Raw genomic sequence first — 18,090 nt, 5'->3', positions numbered from 1 at the left:
GTTCAGCTTCCATGTTGGATTTTTTTTTTCCTTGATCTTCCTATTATTAATTTCTAATTAAATAGCATTGTGTTCCAAGAAGATACTTTGTAGTATTTCAATGTTTTTGAATTTATTGAGGCTTGTTTTATATCCTAACATATGATATATTCTGGAGAATGATCCATTTGCACTGGAGAAGAATGTGAATTGTGCTTTTGTTGGGTGGAATGATCTATATATGTCTATAAGGTCTAGTTGGTTGATTGTGTTGTTGATTTCTTCTGTATCTTTGTTGAGCTTTTTTCTAGTTGATCTGTCCCTCCTTGAAAGCGGTGTGTTAAAGTCTCCTACTACTATTGTAGAGTTGTCTATTTTCCCTTTCAATTCAATTAATATTTGCTTCACATATTTTGGAGCACTTTCATTGGGTGCACAGATATTTATTATTGAAATGTCTTCTTGGTCAATTGACCCTTTCAGCATCATATAGTGAACTTCTTTGTCTCTTATGTTGTTTTTCACCTTAAAGTCTATTTTATCAGAAAGTAATATTGCCGTTCCTGCTCTTTTTTGGTTACCATTGGCTTGGTATATTTTTTTCCACCTCAAAACTCTTAATTTGTTTTTATCTTTGTGTCTAAGGTGGGTGTCTTGTAGGCAGCATATTGATAGGTCTTGTTTTCTTATCCAGTCTGTGACTTTCTTTCTTTTGATTGGTGCATTTAGTCCATTCATATTCAGTGTAATTCGTGATAGGTATGTATTGATTGCTGTCATTCTATTGTGTTTTTTTGTCATGCTGTTGAAGTTTCCTTGGTCCATATAGTTTTCTGTGCTGAGTTCTTTTTGTTGTCAAGTGTTTCCTCTCTTTTCTTCTATATTGTTGGTTTTGTGCTTATTGAACCCATGTTTTCTTTCCTTCTGGGTTTGTTTAGGGGGATGGTTAGTTTTCTCTGTGGTTACCTTGGAGTGAATTCTTGTCTCTATATTTTTAAAACAGTCTGTTCTATGAGGATGTTGTCCTATTTTCCTCTCCATTTAGAAGTTTTGTACTTAGAACTTTTATTCCCTCTATTTGGTTAGTTGCTGTTGTCTTGTGCAGATTGACATCCTTGTTTTTTAGTGTGCAACATTTTATTGCCTTATATGGAGCATCTATTTCTGATTTGGTTTTAGTGTTAATGTCATGTGTCCTGATTTTGTTGTTCTCCATTGTGGGTTCTCTATTGAAAGAACTTCCTTAAGCATTTCTTGTAGGCTTGGTCTGGTTTTCACAAAATCCCTTAATTTCTGTTTGTCTTGGAATTTCTTGATTTCTCCCTCATATTTGATGGACAGTTTGTCTGGATATAGGATTCTTGGTTGGAAGTTCTTTTCCTTCAATGTTTTATATATGCTGTCCCATGGCCTTCTTGCCTGCATGGTTTCTGCTGAGCTATCAGAACTCAGCCTAACTGTTTTATTATTATAAGTAATATTTATTTGGTCCCAGGCAGCTCACAAGATTCATTTTTGTCTTTGGTTTTGGAGAGTTTGATTATGATATGCCTTGGTGTTTTTCTCTTGAGATCTATCCTGTATGGGGTTCTTTGAGCTTTTTGGACAAGTATCTTTTCTTCCTTCATGACATGGGGAAATTTTCTGTTAGTACGTCTTCCACAATTTTCTCAGTGTTTTTTTTTTTTTTTTGCCTCTTCTCGTTTTGGAATTCCAATGAGGCATATGCTGTTTCTTTTCATGTTGTCCCAAATAATTCTTAGGTTTTCTTCATTTCTCTTAAATCTTTGCTCTGATTTTTCTTCATACAGGCTGGTGTCAAGGGACTTATCTTCTAGTTGGGAAATGTGTTCTTCAGCCAGTTCTAGCCTATTCTTTTGTGCTTCCATTGTGTTGTGTAATTCTTTAATTTTGGTATTCTTCTTCTGGATTTCTAACTGCTGTTTTTGTATGAGTTCTAATTGTGTATTAATCTTGTTATTTTGTTTTTGAATAGTTTTCCTGAGTTTTTCCAGGGTACTGTCTGTGTTCTTGATTCTGTTTGGGGTTTCCTTAAGCTCTTGTGTTGTTGTTGTTGTTATATGCCGTCGAGTCGGCCCCGACTCATAGCGACCCCTCCTTGGGTTTCCGAGGCAGTATCACTATGGAAGTAGGATTGCCCAACCTTCCTTCCGAGGAGTGGCTGGTGGGTTTGAACCGCCAGCCTTCTGGTTAGCAGTCAAGTGCCTTAGACACTATGCTACCAGAGCTCTTGTAGAGTTCTATAAACATACCTTCTAAATTCCTTCTTGGATAATTCTATTGCCTCCCTTCCTCCGTGTTTAATAAGACTTTTGTTTGAGATTTTACCTCTATTGTCTTATCCTGTTTTTTTTTTTTTTTGATTTGAGGTTGCCAGTTGTTTCCTAGACATTCCTCTTTTTCATTTCATGATGTCCTTTTCCAGAGACTGGTCCCTCCTGATAACATGCCCAAAGTACATGAGATGACGTCTCTCCAACCTTTCTTCTAAGGAGCATTCTGGTTGTACTTTTTCCAAGACAGATATGTTCATTCTTCCAGCAGTTCATGGTATATTCAATATTTTTCACCAACACCGTAATTCAAAACCATCAATTTTTCTTCAGTTTTCCTTAATCGTCAACGTATGTATATTTTATATCTAAGTCATGATTTTATCATTTTTGGAAAATTATTCTTTAACAACAATATAGCTGGATTTGAATGGAAAGGTTTAAAATGACATTGTGATCTGTGATCTCAAAGATTATTAGCAGCTTTCTCTTTTCCATTTTTTTATGCTGTGATATTACTTTTCTACTAACTTTTATTCAGCTACTATTCCTTTTTTTTACTTCACATGAAATTGCTATTCTGAAGTTAGTATTTTTATTGAGATCATTCAGAGGAACCATTACATGGTATTCAAAAGAAACATTTCATAATATACACTGAATAAAAAACACACTTTTATACTTACTGTGCCCCACCAGAGAGCATCTGCATATGTTGAAAACTCTTTATTGGCATCCTTTTCCACCAGATAGACAAGGAAAGAGGAAAAAATAAGAACCAAAAATCCGATGTACCAAGCTGTGATTAATTCCTAGGTATAAGAAGAATGAAAGACTTTTAGAGGCAAAAAATATTTGAAAAGGTAAAAAAAAAAAAAAAAAAAAAAAAAAAAGTAAAAAAAAAAAAAAAAAAAAAAAAAAAAAAAAAAATCATGTATGATTCTGTTAACTTTACTACTTCTAGGATAATTATGATTAATTTTCAATAATCCTTTATGCACCATGTTTCTACACTGCTTTAACTTCTGAAATGACTAAGTTTGCTTATGATAGGTTATTAGATATTGCAGCAATCAATTAAAAAGTTTAAAGATCTTGTTCTATAATTCAGAAAACATATCTTACCTTGCTGTGTGCATAAACCACTGAACCTAGTAATTTCCAAGTGCCTCCCCTTCGGTCCATGCGCACCATACGGAGGATTTGCAGGAAACGGAGACTTCTGAGGGCAGATGTGGCAAAAATGTTACCCTGAGTTTTTGCAGAAACGACAGCTATTGAAGCGATAAGAACAATGGTATCTGAAAGAAACAGGTTGAAGCAGCCATAAGTAGGCATGACTAGAAATTGCCAGAAAGGTTCATCTTGATTTAAGGCACAAAATAAACATAATTGGAACCCCAGCTTCACATAGTGTTACTTGAACTCTGGGATGGCGGAAGAGTGAAAAGACAGAGACCCCTGTACCATGTGTTGTACTCTCCTTTTTTTTTCTTTTAAAAATTCATTGGGGGAAACATATAACATTTACCATTTTTATGTATACAATTCAGTGACTTTAATGATCTTTATTATGTTGTGCTTCCAAAATTTAAAATTTGCTTCTAAAAATCTCCAGCACTATTAGCAGAAACTCAGTACTTCTTAAGCAATAACTCCCTGTGACCTCCTGCCACCTGCCCTTGGTAACCACTAACAGACTTTGGTCTCTGTGTATTTGCCTATTCTATATATTTCACACAAGTGGGATCATATAAGATCTGTGCTTTTGTGTCTGACTTATTTCACTTAGCATAATGTTTTCAAGGTTCATTCATATTGTAGCATGTATCAGAACATCATTTCTTTTTGAGACTGAATAAATGTATGTATATACCACATTTTGTGTATCCATTCATCTGTTGATGGACAGCTGGGTTGTTTCTACCTGTTGGCTACTGTGAATAATGCTGCAATGAACAATGTACGGGTATCTGTCTATTTTCCTGCTTTCAAGCCTCTTGGGTATGTACCGAAGAGTGGAATTGCTTAGTCAAATGGTTAGTCCATGTTTTATTTTTGACAAACGGCCACACTGTTTTCCACAGCACCTGCATCATTTTACAATCTGACTAGCAATGGATGAGAGTTCCTACATATCCAACTTTGAACCACATAAATATAACCTCAAAGAATTGGACAACGGCCTCCAGAAAGTTCATTGTTTTAGGAAGCCTTAGGGCTATGGGGCAGCCTTCCATAACATCTCTGGTTTTATTAGCATTACTGTCTCGCAGAAAAGAGTTCCTGCTTTAGTCCTAAAGACACAGTTTCCTAGATGATGCAGCAGAGGCAGTATGGCCTGTCCAGTCATGAAGTTACCACTTAGTTTAATCATGTCTCTTGCTTTTTCATCAAACAAGTTACTTTCTGCAAGAAATTCCCATATACTGTGGAGTCTCTAACTTTGCATACTATTTAACAAAAGCCACAACTCTTCTTTCTCTGCATAGGGTATTTTTTATACCTGGTCAGCCAATTATGTATAAGTGTACTGCACAAATTAAATAATATTACATCTGTTACAACAAGGTATGTAATTATGCACTGTATGCACTGCATGGGAATGGATATTTAATGTTTGACATGTTGACATTTGGCTTACAAAATACCTGCCTATTTGTAAGCTAAAAAGAGAAAAAGAGCAGTGAAAGCACAGAAAAGATTAAAAAAAATTACTAATAATAAAAAAAAGAGGGACGTAGATTTGAGGTGGGAGAAGTAAAGTAGGCATGAATGGCCTCCTATGGCAATTTTAACTTAAGTAAGTTTGACCTTAATATCTTCAAATAAAATTTCCTTCATGCTCCGACTGGGCAGTACACAACTGGGCTTCCATACCCTAAAGAGGAGTTACACTTAGAGGGTGTTGCATTTATAATGGGTTTGTGATCCTTGGGATTAACTATTGGGTGAATGTGTATTTAGCATTCATCTCAGTCTTCCTCCCTACACTGAGAAAAGTCTGGTCCCCTGTCAGGTGTGGTAGTTAAGTGTGTGAGTCAACTTGGCTATGCCTGGTTGAGTGGCTGGGCAGCTGGATGTAGTATTCCCCATGATGAGACTGGTAATCAGCTCCACGGTGGAATCTACTGTGAGCAGCTGAGTAGCTGCCTTAGGGATGTGGTCTGCTTCCTGTATATAAGGAGAAGCCTTGGGGAATGGTCTTATGGCATGCTTGAACCCTGCATGTAGCCATGTCATTGTTCAGCAGCCTGCCATGCTCTGCCGACTTGGTACTTACAATGGATTTGAATTAATGGCCTGCCGTGTGGTTTGGTAACATCGGGACTGTGCCATTTTATTTGTTGACTTTGGGCTTGTTAGCCTCAGCAGCCAGTAGCTGCCTCAGTGAAGAGATGCCTCTAGCTCCAGTGGGCCAGGAGCGAGAGGCAGAGATGAAGCCCAAGGCTGAGGAACTTTCACCCAGCCCCTACAGCCTGGCACTTTGAACTCAGACTTAAAGCCTCCAAATTGTAAGAATAAACTCCTGTTTGTTAAGGCCATCCCATTTGTGGTATATTCCTGTCAGAGCGGCACTAGGTAACCAGGATCAGAACATCAGTTGTCCTTATGTGGTCTAAGAAGATCTTTCAAGTTACTCTCCTGTTGTTCCTTGAGTTGGTGGTTGGCAAAGGTGAGCTGATGGGATTTTCCCAATCAACTCTGAATACAAGATGACTGTGCAGGTAACTACAGAGAGAGCTGAAAATGCATCCTTGAGTTATAGCTCTCTGTCCTGTTGGAAATGAGAAAGAGCTAAATATGTTGACATAGATACTGAAGATATATTTTAAGTGGAAAAAAAGCGAGTTACAGAATAGTTTGGAAAATGTAATCTTATTTTAATAAAACTATATATTAATATCTGAATAGAAACCCATGCAAGAATATATACATATTATTAGCATCAATTATGTCTAGGGATAGAGGTTTGGGGTGGGTATGTGGGTAAAGTTTCTTTACCTTCTAAATTATTCATTTCTGTAATGTTTGAATTTTATTACAATGAGCATTTCTTTTGTAATCAGAAAGAAATCTATTTTAAAAAAAGAGTTATGTGTAAACACATCTATTGGCTTTTATCATTTGGGGGGATTTTCTCCTGAGATTAGCAGTTTGAAGACAGAGACATCTTTACATGGCCCTGCTGGATATATAATTTGTCTTTTTTCTCATTTTAAGTCCACTGTTTCCTTCTAATTGTACAAAGGAAAGAAAAGGTACCAAGTTAAAATAACAGAAATAGGTAAAATAAGTGAAATAAGTAAGTGACTAGCAAGGTTGCAGAAAACTCTAGAAAGAGGGATGAATATAATTTATGATGTGCTTGGCACTTTCTTTAGTCTTAAGTGTAGACATTATCTTATTTAGTCCTCATAACAATCTTATGAGTTACAGATGAAAAAACTGAGGCACGAAAAGTGTATATCGTGTTAGTTTAAGAATCTGCTACACATCTATTAGATTAAAGCACAAAAAGCATGCTATGAAGTTAGTTCATCAGAGAAAACCTAGAAAAAATTAAAGGAACATTGTTGATTTTGGAAAATTAAAAAATTTTGTAAACAGTAAATCATAATTTAAATGTTCCAAGTCACAAAATATGCATTTAGATTTAATACCTTCATTGAAATTCAAATCAGAGGAGAAAGTTAGAGTGCAGTAAAATCAAATCACAGATGAGAAACCAAATATGAAAGCAGTTACAAAAATTGTTAGAGTCATCCACTGGATGAGTTAGAATGATCCACTGGAATTTTGCCACCATTACTACCTAGAATATTGCTTAGATTAACATTTTAGAAAAGCAACTAATTTTAATTTTTTTTAAAATTTTTGTTGTATACTCCACCAGTACTTTACCCAATCTTTAGTGGTCTGGCTTTAGTTGCCTGTTTTTCAGGGATTATAGGTATAACACTAAAACGTAAGTTCCATACGGATGAAATTTTGTTTTGTTCCCTAACGTATTCCAAGTACCTAGAGCAGTGCCTGAATTGTATTGTGCACTCAGTAAGTATGTATAGAATGTAGTTAGATTAATAAACACTTAAATGTAGCTTGAGATTTTTTTCTGTTACCACATCAATGACATAAGACCTGGGGCTTCAATCTGAAACACTCTTAAGTTAATCAAAGGATCACTTTGATATTTAGCCCTGAATGCTTCTACAACATAATAGTTCACAGCTATCACCCATTAGCATTTATAAAATGAATCTCACTGAGATTTGGAATATGTATATATAAATATATGTTTATATGTATACACACATATGTTAAATTGGTAGAGTAGCTTAAGTTGTGTAGTTTGCTAATCATCTAAAATATTTTCTGAAACACAGGAGCCTTGTCTTAAGTAAAGAGACCACATCACACTTGAGTATAGGTAGAAACTACAGTCAATCCTTAGAACTCATTGGTTGTCAGCTCATTTGGTTATCTACTCATTCATTAAGCAGTTACTGAGTGTTGAGCTTTATATTAGATATTTAGAAAAAAAAAATAAACATTCATTCATCCATTTGACCGTTCACTTATAATCTATACATCTATTACACAAATCAAGTGCCTACTGTGCACCAGGCACTGTGCTGAATGCTTTATGTACAATGGAGGGAGTGTTTAGTGGTCACAACTGGGGAAGTGGATAGGCTGCTACTGGCATCTAGTGAATAGAGGCCAGAAATGCTGCTAAATTTCCTAAAATGCACAAGACAGCCGCATGATAAGAATATTATTGTTGCTAATGCTCTTTGGTCAATTTTGTCTTATAGCAACTCCATCTGTTTCAGAGTAGAAATGTTCCATAGGATTTTCTTGGCTATATAATCTTAATGGAAGCAGATCATCAGTTCTTTTCTTCCGTGTACTGCTGGGTGGGTTCAAACTAGCAACTTTGAGGTTAGCAGTCCAGCACCAACTTGAGATCTTAACAAAGAATTTTCCAGCCCCAAATGTCAATAGTCATGTGGTTGAGAGACCATTACGTATATTATTTTATTTAATCCTTCAAACAACCCTATGAGGTAGGTAATATTATTATCATCTCTTTCTTACATATGAAGAAAAAGAGGCTTGTAGTGGTCAAGTAACTGGCCAAGGCCCAACATCCATACATGGGAGAGATCATCACTACTTGACTCTAATGATGGGCCTATAACAGTTATGTACACTACACCTTGGATAAAGAAAATTCAGGGCAGGGGGAGGGGGAGGAAGGCGGAGGCTGTGAAAACAGGTGGATAATAAACCAAGAATAAATTGTTATCACATAAAGCATCTAGGGAAGAAAGAAGTGCAGGGAAGATAGAGCAGAAATAAAATGATGCTAAAAACAGATGGTACTTTTATGGATGTATCAAGAGAAAATGGGGCTAGAGAAAGAAATAGAACTGCTAATAAACAAGGAGGAGCTCTAAACTGCATGAATAAAAGCATGTAATCCTGAGCTCTTGGAATCTATTTCTCCCAAAGGAAACAAAAGTGAACAAGTTGGGAAGTAGCAAGAAATAGTTATTGATTAAAAGCAGCTATAAATGTGAAACACAGACTTATGAGATATTAGGACATAGATTCACATTCTTTCTGAATCACTTACAATGATTTATGGGTGCATTTTGGAGATTTGAGGAGACTACAAAGATTTGAATGAAGTATATACTGTAGTCATATTTAAGATACATAGGGACTATAAAAGAGCTTATTGTTAGACTTCACTGGAACTTAGCACCAGTATCATTTGGTTAGAAAAATCAATATGAATTCATCACCATGGGGTCTTGTCTAAAAGGGATTAGTCACTGAAATACTCAAAAGCCCTCACTGTAAGGTAGATAGGAGCCCTCATGGTATAGTAGTTAAGCACTTGGTTGCTAACTGAAAGGTCTGAGGTTTGAACCCATCAGCTGCTTCATGGGAGAAAGATGTGGCAGTTTGCTTCCATAGCGATTTACAGCTTTGGAAACTCTATGAAGCACTTCCACTCTGTCCTATAGGGTCACTATGAGTTAGAATCAACTTGACAGCACACGACTACATCAAGTGGATTCACATCCAAGACTACCCTGTCATGGACCTGAGGACTGGGTTAAGCAAGGTCAATGGTACTTAAAGGGCTATGTTGTGTAGCTAAAATTACACAACATAATGCTCCTATGGGAGCTCTGGTGGCATAGTGCCTAAACCATTTGACTGCTAACCAGAAGGCTGGCAGTTCAAACCCACCAGCCACTCCCGGAAGGAAGATGGGCAATGTACTTCTGTAGAGATACCACCTTGGCAGTGAGTTTGGTTTTTGTTTTTGTAATGCACCTATTAGAGAGTTTATTTTAATACCCTTGGTTCAATTTAAAATCACAATAGGAAAGGCTAAGTTACATAAAAGAAATAGAGCATTTTCAACACTTCAACATTGCAATTTGTAAGGATAGGCAAATTTTCTACAGGTAAGCCACAGAGAATATATCTTGACTCCTGGAAATTATCTACAGACTTCAGGCTTTTAAAATTTTTATAAATTATTCTAGAGTCTTAGAAAGTTTCCCCTTAAGTCTAATACAAATTTCCTTCTTGCACTTTGAACTCATTTCATCTTGTTCTTTCTGAGAAAAACAGAGTGCAACAAATAGATTCTCATCTATATTTTGTTTTTGATGATTATATCATCCCCCTTTTTTTTCCGATTCCTTGAGCTATCATTAGTGGCCTCAATATAAACTAAATTTTGGCTAACTTTAATGAACTATATGGTTTAATCTTATAAAAATATTAGCTATTTGTTATAAAATATCAAAATAAGAGTAATGTATACAGGGTAGGAAACAAATTTATTGAATCAGTTATCTACTAATGGATTTTTTTTAGGTTACTTTCATTTTTTGCTTTCAAAATGATGTTGAAATGAAAAGCCCTGCACATCTATTTTGTAGATATTCATTTCAAGTATAAATTCCTAGACACTGGATTGTTGGGTTGAATGTTGGTTCATTTTGAACTATGATGGATATAAATATGCTTGCTAAATGATGGCACAATTCTCACTAACAATGTAGGAAAGTACCTTTTTCTCTTTGTCTTTGCTAATACAATATAATGATGATGATGATGATAGTAACAGCTAAAATTTATCATTTATTATGTTTTAAGCATTTTATGTGGTATTATAAATTTTAATATTTGCCAATCTAATAGGAAAAAAACACCACTGCTTTCTTTTTCTTTCTCCTCTTTTTTTTTTTTTTAACAGGGTCTGGATTTCAAGTCATAGAAGTCAAGTCATTTTGAAAGATTTTTCCAATTTCAAGATTATGAAAAATATTTACCAGTATTTCATTTTTTGTGTATTTATATTTTAATTAGTAAATGTATTTACTTTGACCTTTCAGAATGGTATTCATGACAAAGGAAACTAGTGTCCATCACAGATGTGCACTTCCCTTCTAAGGTATAGAACTGTTCCAAGGAAGTGGCTGCCAGTCTAAAGCACTCATTTCCCAGGTCCCTTTGCCTCCAGGAGGAGTGAAGTAACTAGTCCTAGATAAAGGAAACCCAAAAACCCACTGCCAATTGAGCCGATTCTGACTCTTATGACCCCCCTTGGGTTTCTAAGGCTGTAAATCATCATGAAAGTAGATTGCCTTATTTTCCTCCCATGCAGCAGCTGGTGAGTTTGAACTGCTGAGCTTATGGTTAGCAGCGAGTTGCATTTACCTGCTGCTGTGCCATCAGAACTTCTTTAGATAAAGGAAGTTACATGTAAAAGATACTTCTCCTCCAGGCTAAGGGAAAGTATCTGTGCCATATCCAGACTTTCTTTTCCAGCTGGTACTAAGGATGCCTGTATGTTGAAAATGGCAATGTCTCTGTCAGCCTAGATATCTGCATGACTGCACTTCTTGAACCCCAACAAGGAACATGGTCAATGAACTATTACACAAGTAAGAAATAAATTTTTATTTTGTTAAGTTAATGTTATTTGGAGATTTGTATGTTATAAGAATTAAAATTATCCTAATTCATATAGTAGGAGCCCTGGTGGTACAGTGGTTAAGCATGTGGCCACCTAACTAAAAAGTCAGCAGATCGAACCCACCAGCTGCTCCATGGGAGAAGATGTAACAGTCTGCTTCCATAACCAACCAAATCAAACCCACTGCTAGATTCAAAAACACTAATCTCACTGCCATCGAGTAGATCCTGACTCATAGTGACCCCTCCTTGGGTTTCTGAGGTGGTATCACTACTTGAGTAGATTGCCCAATCTTCCATCTGAGAAGTGGCTGGTGGGTTTGAACCACCAGCTTTCTGGTTAGCACTACACCACCAGAGCTCCCTCCTACTGCTAGATTACAGCCTTGGAAATCCTACAGGGCAGTTCTACTCTATCCTGTAGTGTGTCAAAGAGTCAGAATCGACTCACAGCAATGTTTCTTTTTTTGTTGTTGTTCTTGTTATGTGCCGTTGAGTCAGACCCAACTCATAGTGATACCTCCTTGGGTTTCTGAGGCAGTATCACTATGGAAGTAGATTGCCCCATCTTCCTTCCAGGGAGTGGCTGATGGGTTTGAAATGCCAGCCTTCTGGTTAGCAGTCAAGTGCTTTAGGCACTATGCTACCAGAGCTCCTGGTTTGGTTTTAGAAGTCATATAATCTTTAACTTTCATGGAATTTATTTTGTCTCTGTAGAGAACTAACCTCAGATTATTTATTTATTTATTTTTCACCCCCATATGATAACGAATTTTCCTAATACCATGTAAATAAAAAAGTTTTTTCCTTTTTCAAATGTTTTTATATACTAATTTCCCTTAGAAGCATATTAAATTTATAGATTGACATTTCCTTCTTCCCTGCCTCCTCCATCTCATATCCACTGAACTGTTAAGTTTTATTGATTCTACCTCTATAGTATCTCTTACATCTGTTTTTTTCTTCTCTGATTATCGTATTCTGTCCCTAGTTGAAGCCTATGCTACCTCTCTCCAGGCCATCTCTATAAGCTCTGACGTGGTCTCCACTCTCATTTTTCCTTTCTCTAAAGCAGTTTATCTTCTACAGCCAGTTTTAAATTTTTAATTGGTTATATTTCCTGCTCAAAAAACCTTCAATACTAGAACAAACATCAAACTCTGCTTCCTGGCATTCTAAGTGCTCTACAAAATCCACCTGCTCTGCCTGGAAGGCCTTTCCTCCTTCCCTACCTAACTCCTACTTGTTTCTAGAACCCCAGCATTGTCAGCATACCACTAGCATACCACCCATTTAGGGTGCTATTGAGTCGATTTTGACTCACAGCAACCCGATGTCAAACAGTGGACCTGTCCCATAATATTTTCTAGGCTGTAATCTTTACAGGAATAGGTCACCAGACCTTTGTCCCATGGAGCCATGGGGTGGGTTCTAACTGCCAATCTTTGAGTTTCAGCCCCGTGCTTAACTGCTGCACCATGACACTCAGTATCCCCTATTAATTTGTTTACTTGCTGGTCTCTTTCACTAGACTATAAGAAAATGAAAGCATGTAGAAGCATTTATTTTTCTTTTAACTTCAGTATCTAGACCTCAGTACCTGACAAACTGTTCAATAATTATTTGACAGATAAGTGACTAGTAATGAGCAAATAGAATGCAATTTTAAAATTTCAAGGGTCTTGAAAATAATATAGCTACATCTTTTTCAGGAGCTCTGGTAGCATAGTGCCTAAGGCACTTGACTGCTAACCAGAAGGCAGGCGGTTCAAACTCATCAGCCACTCCTCAGAAGGAAGGTTGGGCAATCTACTTCTGTAGTGATACTGCCTCAGAAACCCAAGGAGGGGTCGCTATGAGTTGGGTCCGACTCGATGGCACATAATAACAACAACAAATCTTTTTCATTTTACTGTTAAGAAACTGAGGCACAAATATATAAAAATTAAATTTCCCTATGTTAATAAAACCCTACATGGGCTAAAATACAAAAAAATTTGGAAAAAATATTGGAAACATATGTGATGATAAACAAAGGGATAATATCCTTAAAATATAAAAATAAACCAATAAAAAATAATACTCATAGAAAAATTGACAGCTGTCCAATTAGTCCTTGAATTATGGTGACTCCATGTACAATGGTGTAAAACACTGACAAGTCCTGCACTATTTCCATGATCAATTGTGGATTGTACCATTGTGATCCACAGAGTTTTCACAGGCTGATTTTAGAAAACAGATTGCCTTTCTTCCTAGTTTGTATTAGTCTGGAAGCTTCACTGAAACTTGTTTAGCATCATGGTAATACACAAGCCTCCACTGACAGATGGTTAGTGGCTGCACCAGAGGTCCATTGGCCATGAACTGAACCTGGGTGTCTTGCATGGAAGATGAGAACTCTAGCACGGAACCACCACTGTTGTTAGTTTCCGCTGAGCTGATTTTGACTCATGGCAATCCTGTGTGTGCAGAGTAGAACTGCTTCACAGGGTTTTCAAGGCTATGACCTTTTGGAAGCAGATCACCAACCCAGTCTTCTAAGGTGCCTCCGGGTAAGTTTGAGCCACCAATCTTTTGGCCAGTAGTCAAACACTTAACTGTTTGTGCCACCCAGGGACTCCTAAACCACCAATTCCTCCTCAAATTTAGCTGAGGAAGAAGTAGAAATGGACATTAAATATATAACCAAAAATCAAACTCACTGCCATCAAGTTGTTTCTGACTCATAGCGACCCCCATTGGGTTTCCGAAGCTGTAAATCTTTATGGAAGTAGATTGCCCAGTCTTCCTTCCATGGAACAGCTGGTGGGTTTGAACTTTTGGACTTCCAGTTAGCAGTCAAGTCCCTTTTCCACTATGCCACCAGAGCTCCATTAAATATATAGAAAGACATTATTTACAGTTTCTAGTTTTGTAATTTAAAATAGTGCTAAAGCACCATTTTTACTTGTCAAACTAACAATTTTTTTTTTTTTTAAATAGCTAATACTGGCAAAGTGGGGAAGAAAAAATTCCTTCATGAAGATTTTCTGTAAGGATAAAGTGATATAATTTTTTCAAAGGCAATTTGACATTATTTACCAAAAGTATTAACAATGTGAATACATTTTATTTAAATAATTTTACTGATAGAAATATATCTTAGAAGAAAATAGAGATATCCACAAAGGTTTATATAAAAATGTTTATCACACTATTATTAATAACACAAAATAATTAGAGCCAACCAAAATTACTAATAAAAATGGATTCACCAAATACAACATGGTATATGCATTACAGAGCATGGACTGTGGAGTTCATCTGTGTGAATTCCAACCCTGGTTCTGCCTCTGCTTGGTAGGGTTACCCTGCTTAAATTACTGAACCTCTCTGTGTCTTTATTTCTTTATGTGTAAAATAAGGATACTAAAAGTGGCTATGTCATAGAGTTTTTACGAAAATTATACAAGTTAGCACATGTGAAAAACCTCAGCACAGTAGTAACATAGAATAAAATTTACTATTATTATTACAATGAATAACTATGCAATCACACACACAAAATCATGTCTTAGAAAAATATTGGTAAAAATGTTTCAATATACCATTATGTAAAGAATTGATTACATAGCAGTCTACATAGGATGATTCCAATTTTGCCTCTCCGAAGGAGTATGTATTCTAATACCAAACCAAACTCACTGCTGTTGAATCGGATCTGACTCATAGCGACCCCTCCTTGGGTTTCTGAGGCAGTATCATTATGGAAGTAGATTGCCCAATCTTCTTTCCAAGGAGTGGCTGGTGGGTTTGACCTGCCAGCCTTCTGGTTAGCAGTCAAATGCCTCAGGCACTATACAACTAGAGCTCCCATGTATTCTAATAGTAAATATAAAAATAAATACTATAATTACATTTAAGCAGCATGTTGACAGGGATTATCTTTGGATGGTAGCATTGTAGGTAAAGTTTAATTTTTTGATACATACCTTTTTGTCTAAATGATCTATAATAAATGATATATATATTGTTTTTGTAATGAGAAAAAGGAGAACTATTATTTATTTAAGATAATAGCCTTAGGAATCAGGAAGGTTCCTAAGTTGACCAAGGCCATTTATGTAATTAGTGGTGAGGAAAGAAAAGGGAAAATGGCAAATGCATTGAGTGTCTCTGATGTACAGGGCTAGGCAAGGAGCTCAGTGCACAGACTATTTCATTCCTTCTCTCTAATGGCCTTTGGAGGAGGCATAGAGGTTATGAGTGTGGACTTTGTGTGAGATAGCCCAGGGATTCCTAGCTCTGTCCTTTCCTAGTAATATGATCTTGGGCCTATTAATCTTGCTGACTGTTGGAGTCCTTATCTGTAAACAGAGGATAGACCATTTCCCACAAAATGGCTGTTGTAAGGATTAAATGAGATACAGGCATACTTCACTTTATTGCACTTTGCAGAGATACTGTGTCTTTTACAAATTGAAGTTTTGTGGCAACCCTGTGTTGAGCAAGGCTATCACTGCCATTTTTCCCAAAGCATGTGCTCACTTTGTGTCTGTGTCACATTTTGGTAATTCTCACAATATTTCCAATTTTCCATAATGCTATTGCATGCTTAATAGACTACAGTATCATGTAAACATAACTTTTATATGCAATGGGAAAGGAAAAAATCTGAGTGATTCACTTTATTGCGATAGCAACTTTATTGCAGTGGTCTGGATTGAACCTGCAATATCTCTGAGGAATGCCTGTAATACCATACAGCCCTTAGTCTGCCCAGAATGAAATTAAATTCTCAATTTTTTTAAAAAAATGTTTTGTGTAATATCCCCCTCACATTATAGACCAGTATGATACTAAGAGAGTTCAAGAATCTTGTCCAGTCATTTCCCTAGTAAATGAAGGCAAGAATCAAACCCACATCTGTCTGATTCCAAAGCACTTACATCTTATTTTGTGCATTTTTTTAAAAATAAATTTTCCATACTGAAAAGATAGTTAAACAGGGATGTAGACAGTTAATAAAAGCTTAAGTGTGAAACTCCAAGAAGTAAAGTATTATTTAGTAATTTGTTGTTGTTGTTATGTGCCGTCGAGTCAGCCCCGACTCATAGCGACCCCTCCTTGGGTTTCCGAGGCAGTATCACTACGGAAGTAGGATTGCCCAACCTTCCTTCCGAGGAGTGGCTGGTGGGTTTGAACCGCCAGCTGTCTGGTTAGCAGGCAAGTGTCTTAGCCACTATGCTACCAGAGTAGGGAATATAATTACTTGCAAATGGTTGACAGCCAAATTTAGCAAAAATCCAAAAAGGTACAAAGTTTTACATTTTAGATTAAGTGCAATGGCACAGAAGAATGTAAAAACTGGCTGGCCTGTCTTATCTGTACAGGACTGTTTCTATATGGGCTTGTAATTGTTCAGTGTCCTTTGTATATATTATACCTGATGTTTTAATGTCAACAGAGCAGCAAGACAAGAAGGAATTGAAATTTTGTCATTCCATTATATTTGCCTATGTACACAAAACTCTAATCTGTCAGAAAGAATAGACACAAAGCACAGAAGCATAAAGAATATTAACTATGCCAGGTTTAACTCATGTTTGTGCTATCAACTAGCTTTGTCATCACTTATTTCTCAGGGATTGTTTCCTTATCTTTAAAATTAGATAGACTGAGGTATAAAGTATCTGGAATCATTTCTAACTCTGAATTTTTAGTATCCTAAGTGTACATTCTTTGTTTCAGATACTAACTGGCTGAATGATGAAGCATCAGCAGGAGCGTTTTGGAAATGAGTGTTCTCGTTAATCGGTGAGGTAGTTGACCTATTCGTTCATTAGCTCATTCACTGTCAGACTGTTGCAGGTCTGCTATGAACCAAACATAAACATAGAACAGTGAATAAAACAGAAAAATGTTCTGCCCTCTGGGAGCTTATGTTCTTTGTTCTATTGGGGTAGGCTGACATTAAACAAAGAAATACATACAGAATATAATGTCAAATTGTGACAAGAATCCTGGGGAAATACAAAGCATTGTGAAGGTGGAGTCATAGAGGAGCAGGGGGTGCTATCTCAGAAGGGATAGTCTTTGGAAGGGAAAGCATCTCTGATGACATTTGAGCCAGGAGCCAATGAAGGAAAGAGGTGGCCCTAACCACATCTAGGGGAAACTTATTCCAGGCAGAAAGTATAAAGATCCTGAGATAGAAGCACGATTGCTGTGTTCAAAGGAAGAAAAGGATGGTCAATTTTACTTGAGTGGAGTGAAGATGGAAGCAAGTAGATTCTGGCCAGATCACATAAGCCCTGAGGCCCTGGTCATGGCTTTAGTTATCGTTCTAGTGTGAATGGGTTTCGGGCTGATTCTCGTTGGAAGATCATTTGGGTAGCTGTGTGGGAAACAGACTGGGAGGGGCTGGGTGGCAAGAGTGAAAGCCGGAAGACCATTTAAGTTGCTGCCTCTGTCTGGACAAAGATTGACAGTGGCTTAAGAAAACAGGTTAAAGTGAGAGGAGAGGGAAGAAGCTGGATTTGGAACATGTTGTGAAGGTAGAGTTGGCAAGACTAGCTGAAGGACTGATTGTAGGGTGTGAGACAAAGAAGGTAGTCAAGGGTGACTTCAGGGCTTTTGGATGAATTAAGTACTATTTAAATAGATAGGGAACACTGTGGCAATGGGGTAGGGTGGTGGAGGGTGTTTTGAGGGGCAAAATTCGGTTTGGCTGTGTTAATTTTGAGATGCCTCCTAGACTGTGGGAAGTGGGAGAGGTTAGAGTTTGAGGGAGAAGTTGAGGGTTGCAGAGTCAGGCATATAT

At 36.8% G+C, this 18,090-nt stretch overlaps 1 protein-coding gene across 1 annotated transcript in view; it reads right to left on the bottom strand.

Moving 5' to 3' along the window:
• The window catches only part of KCNQ5 (potassium voltage-gated channel subfamily Q member 5), a 728,190-nt gene that overhangs the window by 126,300 nt on the left and 583,800 nt on the right, over positions 1-18,090 (bottom strand). Inside the window, exons 4-5 of the mRNA XM_007945199.2 lie at positions 3,399-3,574; positions 2,960-3,085 (exon numbers count right to left, since the gene is read on the bottom strand). Of these exons, the coding sequence (XP_007943390.1) occupies positions 2,960-3,085; positions 3,399-3,574 (302 nt within the window). The remainder of the gene's footprint in view (positions 1-2,959; positions 3,086-3,398; positions 3,575-18,090) is intronic.

This window comes from Orycteropus afer, unplaced genomic scaffold (assembly GCF_000298275.1).
Source record: "Orycteropus afer afer isolate SDZICR_OR568_19922 unplaced genomic scaffold, OryAfe1.0 scaffold00133, whole genome shotgun sequence".
In the NCBI taxonomy this organism is placed as follows: domain Eukaryota; kingdom Metazoa; phylum Chordata; class Mammalia; order Tubulidentata; family Orycteropodidae; genus Orycteropus; species Orycteropus afer.
This window is presented reverse-complemented; position numbering and strand designations above follow the sequence as displayed.